We start from the raw sequence: 19,258 nt of genomic DNA on the forward strand, positions 1-19,258 counted from the left end.
CAACAACTCAAAGACCTCACTTTATTTTCTAGTTAATATACAGAATGCCCAGGAAAACTACTCCCTACATGTTCTTTCGTTTAAAAGGAAAAAAAGTTAACATTTCTTAGGGATAGATGTACATCAAACACAACTGTATGGTGTATGTATGGGCAGTGGCGGTCTTAACATAGAGGCATAGGTAGGCGGCTGCTTGGGGCCCCCTACCAAGCGGTCGTATAGGGGGGCCCCCAACCAACCTCAAAAAAAAAAAGAGCCCCTTATCATCATGAACGCTTCAAAGGCAAGGTACATTTTTATTAATATTCTTAAGAAATGCATTGAAACATTTAAGTAGTGGTTAAAATGTCCAGTTCATGGTTATCTGTCCCTACACATACACCCCCCTATTTTCACAATGAAATGGACTAGTCCTTAACGGTGCGCGAAAGATAAACACACTGAGACACAGTGAGTGACAGGAGGACTGTGAGGTAAAGTTACACAAACAGAGAGAGACGAAACGCGAAAATGAAAAGAAGCTACCAAAGCGGATCAATTAAAAGAAAAACAGAAAAGATGCCGATAAGTATTTGGGAACGCTGGGAAACTTGATAAACTTTTTTATGGCTAACGTTACTACTGATACAGACAGGAACAACGACGACGACGTCCACAGACACACACACACACACTCTCTCTCTCTCGGTCTGTCTCTCTCTCTTACACACACACACACACACACACACACACACACACTCTCTCTTCTCTCTCTCTCACTGTCTCACACAAACACACACACACACTCTCTCTCGGTCTCTCTCTTACACACACACACACACACACACACACACACACAATATTTGCTAAGTATATGGCTGTTTGTGAAATTTTGCTAAATATGTACTGTAACTGTTTGTGATAGATATATGTAAATAAATATATAACTACTTGTCTTGCTGGTTATATTGATATTGATTTGATCTTAAAAAAAGAATAAACAGTGCTGGTTTTCCTGGCATTTCGGCAAAGACAGGTGTTATCTGAAACCTTATTCTCTGTGGGGTTCCATCGTGACTATTAGTTTGTGTAGTGCTACACTTTGTGTGTTCTCAGCTTTCCATCTTCACTTCTGAGTAAAGAAGTATGCAGGGTTTAAAGGGGAAGGTTTATATTCTCCTCTCCAACCTTTACTTACCTGTAGATTAGCTTTACCTGCCTATCCACCAATCATTTGGTAAATTTTTTTACAAAAATGTAAAAAAATTACATGCATACATACATGCATACCTTCGCCTTGGGCCCCCAATTTGCTAAATCCGCCACTGTGTATGGGCATGGGCATATATTTGTATGTTGTGTTTGTATGTTTTTGATATGAGGATACTCAATATAGTATCTACATCTGATTTAAGTGTAATGTTTATGTGAAAAAAAAGTGGAAAGAGTGAAATGTATTCCCAAGTACTGTACATGCAGTACATGTTTGTAAAGACTACCTTGTTTTATGGCTTGACAAGCTAAGTGAAGGGCGACGAGGGATGAGGAGCAGGCACAGTCAATGGACAGTGAGGGGCCTGTGAAGTTGAATACGTATGAGATGCGGTTGGCGGCTATGCTCATAGCGGCACCAGTGCCATTTGTGTGGTTGATGTGTTTTGGATTATTCCTCACAGAGGCCAGCTCAAAGTCCCTGTTCATTAGGCCTGAAAAACAAGCAATACAAAGCAAAACATTTGCCACAGATTGGTCCAATTGCATTTACCACTCAATTATAAATGCATGCACATATAAATCCACTGGGATTAATAACTGAACACATACATACATTTACTCCTAGACATTAACAGTAAGAATATATGAATTATTTAGTATATGTTACCCAAAAACACTCCTGTTTTCGTTCCACTGGCCTTTTCCATTGGTATCCCAGCATCCTCTAGAGCCCTATAGGTGCACTGCAGCAAAAGTTTGTGCTGAGGGTCCATACTGATCAATTCCGAATCAGTGATGCCGAAGAACTTGTTGTCGAACTCATTCAAACTACACATAATAAAAGGTAAATGATGGGGTTATTGCTTTTAGAGAGTGAATTGATGCAAAGATCCAAACAGAGCCTTTCAGCCACTGGCCTTTAATTTATTTTTTAAATTTGCACCATTTTTTTTCTTGGGGGGTTAAAGTGGTTAAAGTGAAAAACATGGGGGGTGATGGGGGTGAGGGACTGCACAGATGGACTCATCTTCAATGGCACTAAGGCTACGTTCACACTGCAGGGCTTAATGCTCAATTCCGATTTTTTGAAAAAATTCGATTTTTTTGCAAGGCCGTTTACATTTCCAATTAGCCTTTCGCCGAGCCCCGCCCCCTTAGTTACTGTTGCTGCCTCCGTCAAACAAATGGTCAAACACGGGCAGCGCGACAGATTGCAATGATGGCAAAGGGTATTCCCGTGCGAGTCAGTGACCTTTTTTGGAGCAATACCTCCGCGATATCAAGCAAGATCGAAGCAAAAGGGGTTACGGTATGCGGTGGAGGGATTTATTCCAAATATAAAATTAAGAAATGAATGAGACACGACTACTATTGATGCTAATGCTTACCAGTCTCAAGAAAAATCAGAAAAACCCCATGACCATGCTAAGTTACCTCAAATGCAACCAGCACAGCCTTGAAGATTTTATAAACTGGTTCAGTGGCTAATTGTTTGGAGTTAGAAATGTATAACTTGCGCTGCATATTTATTAATTTTGCCTCCGATACAGGAGTACACGTTCGCTTTAACAAACAGGTTGTTCAATAGCACAGCAACCGATTGCGTGTCATGCTCATGCTGAATGCGATTTTCGTGTTTAAAAAGTAACTAACGTTATGCATAAGAGACGGAAAGAGGCAGAGAACCATACGTTATTTAAGGTTATTTATATTCGTTACGATATTGATATATGAACTGATGTTGTCAATGTCAAGTAAGATTCATGCTTTCCCCGTTGCGAACGTCCTCTAAACTGTAGTCTACGATGCTGCACTGCTAACTTAGCTGACTGCTGCTCGTTTTCCCAGAGAATATCATGGTATGTTAACAACAACCCTTTAGAAAATTTAAGTCCTTTGTGGATCCTCTTGATCTGCTTTCTCCGTGCTTCTTTGACTAATCTCAGTCGCACGCACGCTGCACGCGAGACGAGTTAACCATGTTCGACACATTTAACTGGAATTGGGGCGTCCACACTGTTTAATACATCTTAGGCACCGCTCGCGTTGTGTTTTGGGCTTTGGAAAAGGGAAAAAACACAACTTCTCCAGACAATCTCTCGGGCTATTATGTGTCCGATTTACTAACGCCGTGGGCGCGCCGCTTACTGTTTGACGGAACAGCTCACACAGTAACGGTTGCTATGATGTGTGATTGGACAATGGCCGTTTTGTAGGAGGGGCCGGCGAAAGGTCAATTAAATGCGACCTTTTGTGATCTCCTGTGTGAACGTGAAATGACCCAGAAGTGACCCGCATGCGCAGAAGAGTAATCAACGGTCAACGACATCACTTGTTGTTTGCGGAACTTTTTTTTCCATATGTTGCGAGCTTTTGTTTATTAGTGGTGCTTGCTGAAAGCAAGGCAACACTATTACTATTGTGTTTTTTGAGTCGGCCAAAAAGTTTGGCACGCTACTCCTCCCGCAGTTTTTGTCACACACCCATGAATGAGGTCTCAAAACGTGCGGAATATTCGGGAATGGTGTGCTATGACTTTTCTAAGCGATCGGGGGTACGATGTTCGCCCGAAGGGCGAACAAATTTCCCAAAAATCCCATAGACTTAACATTGCGACAAACTTTGACGACTCATAGCTCCGAGCGAGGATTTCACAGAAGCCTGCGATTTACCACATTTGAAGAGGCTGACAGGCTCTGTAAGAACATACCTCACAATGGGGTAAAATTTGCACCCCTGGGGGGCAGGAGCTGCCCAAATTTTCCCCCATTGACCCCAATGTTATTTAAAATTTCTAGTATAGCATTTTACTATTCCAGGAAAAAGTTTGGCGCACTCCTACGTCCACAGTTTTTGTCACAGACCCATGAATGAGGCATCAAATCGTGCGGCCTATTGAAGAGAAGTGTCCTATCACTTTTATCAGAGATCGGGGGTACGGTGGTCGACCCAGGGGTGAACAAATTTCCAAAAAATCCCATAGACTTAACATTGAGACAAACTTTGACGACTCATAGCTCCGAACAACGATTTCGGAAAAACGTGTGATTTGCCACATTTGAAGAGGCTGGCAGCCTCTGTAAGAACATACCTCACAATGGGGTAAAAGTTGCACCCCTGGGGGGCAGGAGCTACCCAAAATTTTCCCCATTGACTTACTATGGTGAAGGATGTCCCATCAAATGCATGTGTTTTTCCTACTATGGTAAATTGCATAGGGATTTTGTATTGAACATAGCTCTGGATCATAGTGTCATAGAGACAAGGGGGCGGGCTCATTATACTCAGACGACCAATCAGTCTCTCAGGATCATTGTAAAGCTATCAAGCCACGCCCTAGCAACCATATAGAGCACCTTAGCAACAACTCCCATAGACTTCCATTGAAAGAGATCAAAGGGATATCTCCGGATAGAAGTGTCATAGAAACACAAGGGTGGTCTCGTTTGACGCGGGGTAGCAAACAGCCAATCATGAATCACCTCAACAATTTCTGGCCACACCCTAGCAACCATTATCGAGCACCTTAGCAACCAAATTTTAAAGAGGGATATCTTCCATTCTGAATGTCATACAGGCTTGGGAGTTGTATTATATCAATTATACTGACAAGCAGCCTTTGGAGATTCATGATTGGCAGCTGCCAAGCCACTCCCTAGCAACCAAAAAGAGTACCCTAGCAACCGTTTTGCAAGACCTATATCTCTGCATCAAAACATCGTATAGAGATGGGGGTTGGTTTATCCATTCACATTGACTTTGGAGCGTCATGATTGGAAGCTGCCAAGCCACTCCCTAGCAACCAAACAGAGTACCCTAGCAACCATTTTGTAACAGCTATATCTCAGCATCAGAACATTGTATCACGATGGGGGTTGGGTCTTTTGACTCATGCTAGCACAGAACTTTCAAAATGCTAAACATGCTAGCTGTGAATAGCTACATGCTAATATTGATTAGCTAAGTGCTAAATCATGCCATGAACAATATATAAACTCTATAATAACCATATGTGAACACTACCAATCACCTAGTAATACCATAGCAACTACCCAGAATACCCTAGCAACAACCTAACAACACCATAGCAACCACCCAGAACACCCTAGCAACCGCATAGCAACACCCTAGCAACCACCTAGAAACTATCCAGAACACCTTAGCAACACCCTAGCAACCACCTAGCAACACCCTAGCAACCACCCAGAACACCCTAGCAACCACCTTGCAATACCCTAGCAACCACCGAGCAACACCCTAGCAACCGCCTAGCAACCATCCAGAACACCTTAGCAACACCCTAGCAACCACCTAGCAACACCCTAGCAACCACCCAGAACACCCTAGCAACCACCCCAAACACCATAGCAACCACCTAGCAACACCTTAGCAACCACCCAGAACACCCTAGCAACCACCTAGCAACACCATAGCAACCACCGAGCAACACCCTAGCAACCGCCTAGCAACCATCCAGAACACCTTAGCAACACCCTAGCAACCACCTAGCAACACCCTAGCAACCACCCAGAACACCCTAGCAACCACCTTGCAATACCCTAGCAACCACCTAGCAACACCCTAGCAACCACCCAGAACACCCTAGCAACCGCCTAGCAACACCCTAGCAACCACCTAGCAACACCTTAGCAACCACCGAGCAACACCCTAGCAACTGCCTAGCAACCTTCCAGAACACCTTAGAAACACCCTAGCAACCACCTAGCAACCATCCAGAACACCCTAACAACCGCCTAGTAACAACCTAGCAACACCCTAGCAACTGCCTAGCAACCTTCCAGAACACCTTAGAAACACCCTAGCAACCACCTAGCAACCATCCAGAACACCCTAACAACCGCCTAGTAACAACCTAGCAACACCCTAGCAACCACCCAGAACACCCTAGCAACCACCTAGCAACACCTTAGCAACTACCCAGAACACATTGGCAACCACCCATAATACCCTAGCAACTGCATAGCAACCACCCAGAATACCCTGACAACCAACTAGCAACCACTCAGAACACCCTAGCAACCGGGTGGTGAGTTTTGCCACTGCAAGCACCACTTCACATTTTCGTCTGGAAATGTACGTTCTAGTTATTATTATTATTGCCACAGCCCATCTACAAACACAGACAACAATTATTTTATCGACGGGCAAAGTTTGCACATAAATGTAAGATTTTTCCGATCCTCCCCGACCTCGTCATAAAACCCACGTCCTCGGCGCTCCTTGCTTTGTCGCCGGCGGCCGCGGTGCGTCACTGGTGGCTGGTGTTGCCAGATTGGGTGTTTTTCCGCTACATTTTAAGGCATGTATACATGTGTTTTAGCCAGGTTTTCGCCTGGAAGGCTCTATAGAAATCAATCTGGCACCCTACTGTACGAAGATAAACTGACAGAGAGCGCACGTTCACAGACACCAGAATGAACGTGTTCACAGTAATGTTCATCAGGCAGTAATACAGTATATGAACGCGTTCAGGCACAACACTGGGGAAGAGACACGTCTGCAGTGGCCCGTAACAGTGCAGAAACGCGTTGGAGTTAGCGTGTATTGGCTAGCTACAGGTGCGTGCAATGACGTGCGGGTCGGATATATGTGACCTGGCCGTTCAGATTGAAGTCGCATTTCAAAAGATCGGATTCATATTGGATTTGGACCACATACCCAAGTGGCCTGGGTCACATTTGAAAAGATCGGATCTGTGTCGTTCAGACTGTCATGAAAAAATCAGATACAGGTCGCATAGGGGCAAAAAAATCGGAATTAGGTCGTTTCAGCCTGCAGTGTGAACGTAGCCTAAAAGTACCGTATCTTAAGTACCGTATAAGGCGCACTTAAAAGCCTTTAATTTTCTCAAAAAACGACAGTGCGCCTTATAATCCGGAGTGCCTTATAAATGGATCAATTGGTTAACAACGCTCCGTGTTATTAAATTCGCCCGCAAACTCGCGCTCCTGTCCATCTTAAGGAGGTCATACACCGGACGAGAAGCTCAGCTCCGCGTCGCACAGCGTCACATCTTTAAAATTCGAACACATTATTCTCTATGAGTGTACACACACCGGCGGCGCCCTTTGGCGTCTGTCCGCGGCGCCAAGCAACAGCTCAGGGCCGTGTTCAAAATCCTGCTGCGCCACAGAGCGCCATTTACATAGTTTTAGATAAAAATTTTATTATTTTTTGCCTTTATCCTGACTTCGCCCTATGCTGCAATATATATTTAGTTTTGCATTCATTTACAGAAATCAGCTGCTTGAATGACAATTGCTGATGTTATTGGATTTTCATGTGAGATTCTCAATTCATTCAGTGAACGGATGATCTGAGGTAAAGTTTTCAGACTGCAGACTCAGCAACAATTGTATTTAATTGTACAGTACAATCATAACATAGAACAGACATTACCTTAATTTCATAATGTCATTAAACAACAATATTGCTGGTCATACACTGATGAGAAAGTGTGCGTCCGGTGTGGGATACCTGGATTTGTCCTAGACGTGGCACGGCGCTTCTCGTCCGGTGTGCAAACCCAGTCAAACTGCAGTCAGTCTGACTGCAGTATCTTATGCGCCTTATAATCCGGTGCGCCCTATATATGAAAAATGTTCTAAAATAGGTCATTCATTGAAGGTGCGCATTATAATCCAGTGCGCTTTATAGTGCAGGAAATACGGTCCTACAGCTGTATCTTATCGTCATATTTTTTATGAATCAAGGCCAGTATTACTAATATTATAGCTACTAATGTCTCGTTGCCCCCCAAATTAATAAGCTTAAAATTAGTATTTTTTTATTTAAATGAACTTAAAAACAATCCTCACTTAAACCCATAAGAAATGTCATATTTACCTGTACCTTACAGAAATCGAATAAGGTGATAAAACAGTCCGCACTGCATAAATTATAAATGAAATGTGCCTATAGATTAATCCTTATCAAAGCTACATGCGTTCTTTAGTCAAGTGCAGTTAGTAATTTTCTCTTTAGGTTAACTTTACTGATAGGCAGAATTAAATGGCTCCTGTCACTTTAAGATCTGCCGCTGCTGACAGGATCTCACGCATCTCATTCTCTCACTACGATTTACTTCCATTTAAGATTTTATTTAACTCATTTAAGACTGTTCTTGAGTGGATACTCGACAAAATGGACATTCTGGCATACATGTGTGTTATTGTTTGTTCAAGCATGAAAGAGAACTCGACACTGGCGTAGTCTTTCTGAGCGTCGTGTGTGTGTGCGTGTGTCAGGAGGGCATTCACTAACAGCGCATTCTCTTTTGTCTTGTCGCGCATGAATGGTTTAAATCATTTACGTGAATAAGAGCGTGACGAGCTAAAGGAGGACAGAAAAAACGGATTCCTGCGTTAATTGCGTTAAATATCTAACACATTAAAGCTGGATAAAAATTAATCGCATTCTTTGACGTTGACAGCACTTGCCAATCATTGCTGACAGAAAATACTGAGGTTTGAAGTGAACTGGTTTTCATGGTAGGCCTACACAGAATGTTTTTTAGTCAGCTACACAGAATATTCTACATTTAATATTTAGCTAAACAGTCTGATTTTACCCATTATCCTGACCTGAGCTAATTTCCTGAATCAACCAATTCACATCTTTATTATTAGTCCCTTGTTTTTGCTTCTTGCGTTTCAAAACTGACTGTGTCGCAAATTGCAATCTAGTTTTATTACAGTCTATGGTCGCAACCGTTATAGGCCCTCAGTAGAACTTTCACAGACTCAGTGCTGCGATGGCGGCGTGCGGTTAAAAATCACAACAAACAAATTTAAAAGTGGGGGGGACATGACCGCATAGGAAATTACACCCGTGGGCAGGACATCATACCCAGGCTTCATGAACTTGCACTCCATGCTTTCAACGACGACGTTAACGTGACGTATGGATCTCTATCACACTGTGTCGCCAAGACCCGCCCTCCTCTGCTTATGATAGGCTTGTAAAGTGTTAGAGCTGCGATCCTCACATAAGATTGGTGGGTGAAATCAATTGACTCGAAAATATTAAACCGCATGCAAGTTCTTTTTTTTTTTTCCCCTCACGGCCCCACGCCGGACAGTGCCGGAATACTTTAAGCCCTGATTAAAAACAGAATGCATGGCCCCTTTGATTTCTTTTATGAGGGCAAAAGAATTGAAGAGTTACCCATCAATAAGTGCTGCCTTTGCTGTGTGCATCTTTCCTGCCTTGCTCTCATCTTGATCGTACCATTGAGAGAGATTAAACCTGTCCTCTGGTATCTGAACTGCACAGTTCTCTCCATGAAGGAGGACTCGCCAGAAGTTTTCAAGTCCCTCACCTAATATAGATGTGAACATACAATCCAAATATAGTTTAAAGCAAAATCAGGACATGAAGAAATGATAAAATGGTAAATAGTCAATAATCAATTACCTCCAGGAAAGTGGCATCCAATGCCAACAACAGCGATTTCAGCATCATTTTCCATAATGTTTCATGTGCCGTGTCTGCAGATACATTTGATTTTATGACCTGTAGACAGCAAAAGCAAACATTTAGGCATTGAGGAAACCAGTGGCGGTTCTACTTTGAATTACACCCAGGGCGAGACCCCCTTCGAGCTACTGTAAAAACATTAAGTTGATCATTTCATGAATATAGTGACCAACATGATCACATAGCCTACACAGAATCTTGTTCAAAAAGCCTAATACACAATGACATCAATTCACCAAGTTAATAACATTAAAGATTTGTTTTAAAGGAGTGTCTTTTATTTTACCTAGGCTACTAAACTTAAAAAATGTTAACACAAAAAAAGATTTTATAAAAAGATAAAACTCATACAGCATTTAATCATCTCCATAAAAAGAATGAGTCAATAAAGATACATTCCTGACATTTATAATGCACAGTAGCTGATCTTTTATTATTAATAGTAAAATTCGGACCGATTTGCCCATGGCTGTCGTTGCTATACAACCATGCACTGCGCTCTCCACAACGACAGAGAAGTTTTAGTAATGTATTTCCACCACAGAAAAACGCTTGCTGAAGCTCTGCTAAAAGATTTATTTACGGAGAAGAGAAAAAAAACACCCAAGTGTTTGGGTGCACGAGCACTCCCATACTGAAAAGTTTATGAGCGCGCCTCCCGCGAGCGCATAATGAGCTCTTCCCGTGCGCCTAATCGCCTATTTGAAATAACGACCTCGAGCGCGCAAAAGACACGATACGTGAACTAATCAGGAGACCCCCTTGATATCGCTTCTGCGCACGGCACCTTCTCCGCAAGCAGGGGCGCCATTGCCAATAATTGAATCGAAATGATAAAAAATAGAAAACCTTCGCGGCACAGAGGATTTTTTTAACTGCTCGTGCCGCCCCCCATGTGACATGAAGAGATGCCGCCCCGGGCGACTGCCCGGTTCGCCCGTGCCTAGAACCGCTACTGGTCACATAGCAACATTACAAAGGGGACGTAATAAGGACGTTCCCATATGGCTCTCTGTTGACCATATGAGAACGCTTTGTGACCAACTTAATGAGAACATTCTCATATACATCATGTTTTGTGCGAGGTGACGTGGGACAAACCGAGGTTCAATTTCCATCAACTTCTGTCACGTTTATCTGGTTTGTCTGCGGGCTGGACCCTTCTCGGATGAACCTGCTTGTCACGTGTGTTGTTGTTGTCTTTCATGTGTTCCCCTGTCTTTCCATGTCAGCTGTTCCCCGTTTTGTTAATTAGTCTCCCCAGGTGTTTCTGATTAGCCACGCCCCCTTGTTATCTTGTTTAGCTTGTTTGTTTGTGTATTTATACCTCTGTTCTCCAGTCTTTGTTTGTCGGTCATTGTTTTGTGTAGTGGTTTCTTGCTCCTGCTTTGAGTTCTGTTTCCTGAGTTCATGTTCTGTTAGTTTGCCTCTGATTACCCGTTTGTTTATTTAATTAAAGTGTCATTTGGATTCTCTCCGCTTCACTCCTGCCTCAACGTAGTGATGGGCAGACCGAGGCTTTGTGAAGCAATGAAACAGTTGAAGCAAATGTGCCAGCTTGTTTCGAGGCTTCGAATCAATCCGACACCCGCCTCCATGGCGACACCTAGTGGTTATTTGTTGGTGTTGATCTGAAACAACCTTTACAACGAGCCATCAGAGACTGGACAGTTTGGTGTATTAGGTTTGGTATATAGGTGCTACTGAAGTGGAGATTTCAGACTTGGAGTTTGGGAGAAAAGTCATTTTGAGAAAACACAAAACGGGATCTAACGATTTCCCTCAGGCCAATGAGATTGCTCATTTAGAGTTAAATCCCCCCTTTTACTTTCGCGATTGGTTTCTGATTAAAAGGAAATGACCATATTTGGATCCGACAACACTGAACTGGAGAGAGAGAGAGAGAGAGAGAGAGAGAGAGAGAGAGAGAGCTTTCTAGCGATGTCTGTGATGACGGTGCAGATCGCGGAGCAGCGGGATGATTTACAATGCCAAACTTTTGTTGAATTTATGAGAAATCTACAGATGCAAAGTCAATGGAGACGGCTGGTTTGTTTTCCCCCGCTGTGGGCGTGGCCTAAATACGCTCTGTCTCACAGTAAAGGGCGGGGGACATGCAGCTTATCATACGCTTCCCCAATGTATGCGCCAATAAAAGAAAATAGAAATACATTAAAATGAATTTAGATTTAGAAAGCAATAATTGCATGAAAACAGATTGCTCACAAGTCTTTTGGGTCGAGTCGCAAGTCAAGTCTGAAGTCTTTTGGGTCGAGTCACAAGTCAAGTCTGAAGTCAGTGTTTGTGTGACTCAAGTGCGACTCGAGTCCGAGTCTCAAACTCGAGTCCCCATCTCTGCGAGCCATTAAAAAATCTGTTGTTTTTTATTAATGTATTTTCTAATATATGGTTAGGGTTAGGTAACCTGTAGTCTCTTCACATTGCATAATGTTATTTTGGTCATGAAAAATGTATATTAATAAAATAAATCAAGCCAAAATGTCTCACTTTCTTAAAGATTTTTATTCAAAAATATTATTTTCTCTGCTGTCAAAGCTCAGCCTAATTCTTTTTTTTTTCTTTTTTTTTTTTACAGAAAATTTCTCAAACCTTTGAAAAAATTCTCTCACAAGGGACACTTGTTGCCAGCATGCAAAGATATTTTTAGCAAGGATATACAAATGAGGAAAGATTACTGGTCTCTCTTTCCAGTAAGTTAGGGGATCATGAGGTCTGGTCAAAAACGTATTTTTTTATTTTTTTTACTTCTACTGTGGCATCAGCTGTAGCATTGTGTATCATGGCTATCTATCTATGTCTACAGTATCTATTAATCTATCTGTATGCATATAATTCTATCTATGCAGCTATTAATAATATGTACTATGTCTGCCCGCTTTAAGATTTTTTACAGTGAACTTTATACTTCTAACAGTACTGCCACTCATTCTGATTTAATGGATTTTTTTGTCTCTTTTGAAACTCCTAAACTTGACGACGTTGCTAGGGGCGACTTGGATTCTGACTTCACTTTGGAGGAGTCAGCACTGTCTTTTCCAACTGGAAAGGCAGCAGGGCCAGACGGTTTCTGTACTGAATTTTTTTCTGTACAGAATTGAAAAATTCTGTAAAAATTTTAAATCAGGTGAGAAAAGCTTTGACCTTGCCAGAGACCTCTGTTCATATGCCAATTTGTTACAACCAGTCCTTTCTACCCCCATGGTCTGATATAACCTACCACGTCTGGAGGGAGAAGGGTTTGGGTTCCATCAAATATCTTTATATTAATGGGGGGTTTGCATCTTTTAATCAGTTAAGGGAGAAGTTCGATTTGCCTCACGCAATAAATAACTAAACAAGTCACACTATAAATGTCACTATATCTCCAAGAATCCGCTAAATCAAACACTTCTCACAAAACACACGATGTGAAAATGCGTTGACTTCACTATTATACTGTGTGATCTTTCCCGACCGACCCATCAATCAAACCCTGATTCGGCGGAGCACTCCACCCAGACTCCACCTGGTGAAATACTTAGAAACTTCATTTAGCCGTGGTCACGTGACGTGGGTGTTTTGAATCACGCTTCGGATCAGTGTTTCGAATCATCTGTGCTTCGGGATCTCGCAAAGCTTCGGAACGTCTGCTTCGCGTCAGCCATCCCTACCTCAACGTAACAGAACGACCGACCAAATGAATCCAGCAGCACTAGAAAGAGATCTCTGTCCAAATAAACATCCACGGCTGATCCTAATTCCTATGATGGCTGCCGCCATGCCAGATTGGTCGAAGTATCTTTGCACCCTGTCGGATCTGCGTGCCGAACTGGACCTGTGCACCCTGCCAGATCTTAGTGTGGTGCCAGCGCTCACTCTCAGCCCTGCTGAAGCCCGCGCTCCGCGTCAGCCCTGGAGAGCCAGAGGCGCTTCACGTCGCTTCTGCCGAGCCAGTAGGTGCGTTCCATTCGACCGTAAGTGGACTGCGAAGTGGACTTCACAGGGTATTTCGCCATCTTAAGTGAGATTCCAATTCGAAGGAAACGAACATGTTCAGTTCGAAGGGCACTGCAAACGGCATAGGGAATAAGGGAACATCGATACATCACTTCACTTCACAAGTCAGTGAAGTCCACTTCAACTGATATACTGTGTTCAGGGAGTAGGGAGCAGTGAACACTGCGTAGGGACCATGTCGAATGGAACGCACCTAGTGTCTACAGACAAGATGGCCCAGAGTTAGAGACTGTTAACGTTACTTCTGCAAATCCAGAGACTTTTCACGTCACCACCTCCAAGTCAGCGTCTAAGGACAAGATGGCCGCCTCCGAGCCAGTGTCATAGGACAATATGGCCGCCTCCGAGCCAGTTTCTACGGACAACATGGCCTCCTCCGAGCCAGTGTCAAAGGACAATATGGCCGCCTCCGAGTCAGTGTCTACAGACAAGATGGCCGCCTCCGAGCCAGTGTGTGAGGACAAGATGGCCGCCTCTGAGCCAGTGTCTAAGGACAAGATGGCCGATTCAGAGACTGTTCACGTTACTTCCGCCAATCCAGAGACTGTTCACGTCACCACCTCCAAGCCAGCGTCTAAGGACAAGATGGCCTCCTCCGAGCCAGTGTCTATGGACAAGATGGCCGATTCAGACACTGTTCACATTACTTCTGCCAATCCAGAGACTTTTCACGTCACTGCCTCTGAGCCAGTGCGATTTAATATACGATTACTTTTTAAGTTCTTTATCTTCTGTGTTATTCGACAAAGACAAGCAATAAATCATTGTATAGTAGGGATGGGAATCTTTAGGCACCTCATGATCTACTTTTTTCGTAATTAATATTATTAATAACAGTTAACTTTTTTGTGTACTTATACGTATTTTTAAAAATAATTCTTAAAAAACATGTTAAGAATTTTAAATTATATAATTGAATATAAACGAATATAGCTTCAAAATATAAAAGCTAGAGAGAAAAAAACATATTACAAGCAATAAACAAAGAGTGCTTTCAGTATTTAAAAGTCGGCTGTCTGAACGTTTTCCATTCAAGAGCTGTGAGTGATTTGTCTTCTCAGTTTAGATATGATAAGCTGCATTCACACTAATGCACAGATTCCATTTGAAACATAAGATGTGGTTAGTCCTGTTGGTTTAAGATATGACTGGCCGTGTTTACATTAATTTCGCGACAAAAAAGCATTTTGAGATGCCAGTACAATAACCAATGAGTCGCTCGCGACTGTGAGTATTTTAAGTTGAAAGCAGCCTTCTTAGTGATTTTCATATTTTTAATACATAAACAAATTACATTCCAAACTACATAAATAATGCCTTAGTAGAGCATTTGTGAGGAAAAATCTGGCGGGCGAGACTGCGAACTGCAAGAGTAACATCAAGCAAAGTGGCAAACAGCGCGATAAAGCCTGCAAATGTCCTTGTAATTTGCTTAAACCTTCTGAACTTTATGAAAGATTATTTTCCGTAAGGTTCGAGAGGTTTCGCGCGTGTGTGTGACAGAGAGAGAGGCAGAATACGGCTTTTTCTGCACATGCAGCATCATCACGCATCTGTTTAAAAACTAAGCTCAGACTCAATTCTGAAATTCTCTGAATATATTATTATACATTATATATTAATTAATTATATATATATATATATATTACAACATTATATCACAAAAATCAAACTTGTATGCCAGGTATGCCAGGCTTATATGCGAAACGTGGCAAATTGATGCTACATCTGCAGACTGCTTTTCTCTCGCGTGTCACATGAGTGTAATCGCAGCTTTTGCGGTTTAAAAATGTGTTTCATCATATTGCGATATTATCGCAAATGCAATTAATCATTCAGCACTATGTAAAACTGCATTTTTACATCTTAAAAATTAGGGCTGTGTATTGGCAAGAATCTGGCGATACAATACGTATCATGATACATGGGTCACGATTCAATATATTGCAATATATTCCGATACTGTCCATAAGGCGATATATTGGGATTATTTTTTTGGTAACACTTTAGAATACTGTATCTTACTTACTGCAGAATTAATAAGGAATTATTGACGAACTAATGGGTAATTCTTCATTAACTACTTCTTCACTACTGTTAACTACTAAGGAAGATGTGTTAACTAATCAGTATGTAATATAATTTTATGATTGTGTTAAGTATCAGTTAGTTAATCAATAACTAATGAATTCTGTCATACCTCCTGAAGAACTACTATTAATTATATATTAATTAAGGTTCAAGAAAAATAACAAAGAAGTAACTACTGAACAGTCATACAAAATTAACCTCAGATTATTGGTTTATTTTATATCCAGTACTGTGTGTGTCTGTTTTCCCCAGCATAGAATGCCACTGAGTAAATTCATGTATTTGAGGAAACGACTGAGGGAAACTGAAAATATAGGGAACTTATTAGTAATTAATAAATAAGTATCAAATAGTTCTTCAGGAATTACTTAGAAGCTGGAACAGTATTCTAAAGTGAAAATATAGGGAACCCATTAGTAATTAATAAAGAATTATCAAATAATTATCTAGGAATTAGGCTACTTATAATCTGAAACAGTCTTGTAAAATGAAACTAAAACGAACTTATTAATAATTAATAAATAACTTTTAATTAGTTCTTCAGGAATTACTTAGAAGCTGGAACAGTATTCTAAAGTGACAATACAGGGAACCCATTAGTAATTAATAAAGAATTACCACATACTTCTGACTCAAATCAAACTTAATGTAAAAAAAAATATATATATTAGCCTATATATATTAACGTAATTATCCAAACCTTTGTAAAATACACGACAGTTACTTGCGACAAAGGCGAAGAGAAGTGAAAAAGGCAACAGTGGCAAGGAACCAAAACTCCATCAGGGACAGAATGGAGAAAAACCCTCGGGAGAACCCAGGCACCGTGTATGTGGCGACCGCAATATTGCCGGAACTTGAATGGTGCAAAAGAAGTTTAAAATGTATAAGAACTAAGTATAATAATAAGGTGTAATATACATGATATGTTTTTGCTTATTTGCAGATCATAGCCTATAGGTAAATGTCTGCACTTATCTTTCTTATTAGTGCTGAAGAATGACAAACTACACAAGACTACTGTGTATGACTGTTAATTAGTAGTTACTTCATAGTTATTTTTCTTGAACCTTAATTAGTAGATATTTAATAGTAGTTCTTCAGGAGGTATGACAGAATCCATTAGCTATTGATTAACTAACTGATACTTGACACGATCATAAAATTATATTACATACTGATTAGTTAACATATCTTCCTTAGTAGTTAACAGTGTTAATAAAGAATTACCTATTAGTTCTTCATTAATTCCTTATTAGTTATGCAGAAAGGCAAGTTTACTTAAAACAAGTTTACTTTAGGTAAACAATTTAATATTCAGAAAATTTTGGGATTGTGGTTCACAGGTTCATTACAAAAACTTTGGTTAAATGTGTTTTTAGAAGTTGGTCATAAACTTGATAGACTTGGGGGGTCGGACACCGGACGAGAAGCGCAGCGCTGCGCCACGTCTAGGACAACTCCGGGTATCCCACACTGGACGTGCACTTTCTCATCAGTGTATGGCCAGCAATATTGTTATGTTTAATGACATGAAATGAAGGTAATGTCTGTTCTATGTTATGATTGTACTGTACAATTAAATACAATCGTTGTTTAGTCTTTAGTCTGAAAACTTTACCTCAGAGCATCCGAGAATCTTAGCTGAATTGAGAATCTTAGCTGAAAATCCAATAACATCAGCAATTGTCATTCAAGCAGCTGATTTCTGATAATGGATGCAAAACTAAATGCATATTGCAGGATAGGGCGAAGTCAGGATACATTAGCAACGATTTGAGACAAAAGTAATTAAAATTTTATCTAAAACTATGTAAATGGCGCTCTGTGGCGCAGAAGGATTTCCTGAGGTGCTGCTGGGCGCTGCGAACAGACGCCGAATGGCGCCGCCGGTGTACACAGAGAATAATGTGTTCGAATTTTAAAGATGTGGCGCTGAGCTTCTCGTCTGGTGTGCGACTCCCTTATAGACTCTTAGCCGAAACCCCCGTTTCACTGTTGCTGTGACGATCACCAGTTGGAGTGCCCCAGAGAATCACCAGAGGGCACTCCACATCTGAACTGATCACTCCCACCAGAACTCCGTTTCCCATAATGCCTCTTCCCTGTGACTGATTACACACACACCTGCACCTCATTTCAGACTGCCTATATAAGCTACACTCATACAAGGACTCTTTGCGAAGTATTGCATTGCCACGGCTTGTAATTTCTGAGCGTATATCCTGTTTCTGGTTTGGATCCTGGTTTGTTTCCTGACTTCTGCCTGTTTGCTGCCTGCCCTGATCTTCTGCCTGTTACCTGACGACTCTCTGCGCTCACTCTCTGATATCCCTGTTTTGCTGTTTCCTGACCCCTGCCTGTTTGATGATTCTAAATAAAGCTGCACATGGATCTCATCTCGTCTCCAGCTTCGTAACAGAATACTTCGCCGCACCAAGATCCAGCAGTGTTACCAAAATGAATCCAGCAGCCCAAATTATGCGTGTGATGGACTTTTTGGACCTTGCTCATCTGACTTGCATGGACGAGGTTTGCTTAATGATATTTTTTCGTGGAGGATTATCTGAGCCGCTAAGCTTCCTTATGCCATTGCATGACCCTAGCTAGACTCTAAAACAGTATATTGACTTGGCTCTGCAACTGAGCAGTTCAACTCTTTCTGTGAGTTTGACGTCTGCCAATTCTGAGTCTCTTCACGCCTCACCCACCCAGCCTGAAAATCTTCACGCCATGTCAACCATTAGGCCTGTCACCAGATCGGTCTATGGCCGTCTAGGACTGGTTGCCAGTGTGGCAGATCCCCCGCTGAAGTCAGTGCGGAGGATCAAGAGGACTGTCGTTCCCGGGTCCCGCCAGCCAGAGCCTGTTCAGCCTTGTCACGTCTCAGCAGAGCTTCCAGGGCCTCGTCACGCCAGCCCTGCCGAGCCTGCGCTCACCGCCAGCCCTGCCGAGCCAGAGACGCTTCACGTCACTTCTGCCGAGCCAGAGACGCTTCACGTCACTTCTGCCGAGCCAGAGACACTTCATGTCACTTCTGGCGAGCCAGAGACGCTTCACGTCACTTCTGCCGAGCCAGAGACGCTTCACGTCACTTCTGCCGAGCCAGAGACGCTTCACGTCACTTCTGCCGAGCCAGAGACACTTCACGTCACTTCTGGCGAGCCAGAGACGCTTCATGTCACTTCTGCCGAGCCAGAGACACGTCACTTCACTTCTGCCGAGCCAGAGATGCTTCATGTCACTTCTGCCGAGCCAGAGACGCTTCACGTCACTTCTGGCGAGCCAGAGACGCTTCACTTCACTTCTGCCGAGCCAGAGACGCTTCATGTCACTTCTGCCGAGCCAGAGACGCTTCATGTCACTTCTGCCGAGCCAGAGACACGTCACTTCACTTCTGCCGAGCCAGAGACGCTTCATGTCACTTCTGCCGAGCCAGAGACGCTTCACGTCACTT

At 42.3% G+C, this 19,258-nt stretch overlaps 1 protein-coding gene across 3 annotated transcripts in view; it reads right to left on the reverse strand.

Moving 5' to 3' along the window:
• LOC120477437 (uncharacterized) overlaps positions 1 to 19,258 on the reverse strand; it is a 48,721-nt gene that overhangs the window by 19,813 nt on the left and 9,650 nt on the right. The window contains exons 2-5 of one of the 3 annotated variants that reach the window (XM_089128983.1): positions 9,631 to 9,729; positions 9,382 to 9,535; positions 1,862 to 2,022; positions 1,479 to 1,685 (exon numbers count right to left, since the gene is read on the reverse strand). In XM_089128983.1, coding sequence (XP_088985109.1) covers positions 1,479 to 1,685; positions 1,862 to 2,022; positions 9,382 to 9,535; positions 9,631 to 9,685 — 577 coding nt within the window. In that variant the 5' untranslated portion in view covers positions 9,686 to 9,729. Of the gene's footprint in view, positions 1 to 1,478; positions 1,686 to 1,861; positions 2,023 to 9,381; positions 9,536 to 9,630; positions 9,730 to 19,258 lie in introns of those variants that run through there. The other 2 variants (XM_089128985.1, XM_089128984.1) reach the window with 2 other exon arrangements.

The sequence above is a fragment of the Pimephales promelas genome, chromosome 3, assembly GCF_988280905.1.
Source record: "Pimephales promelas chromosome 3, fPimPro1.hap1.1, whole genome shotgun sequence".
In the NCBI taxonomy this organism is placed as follows: domain Eukaryota; kingdom Metazoa; phylum Chordata; class Actinopteri; order Cypriniformes; family Leuciscidae; genus Pimephales; species Pimephales promelas.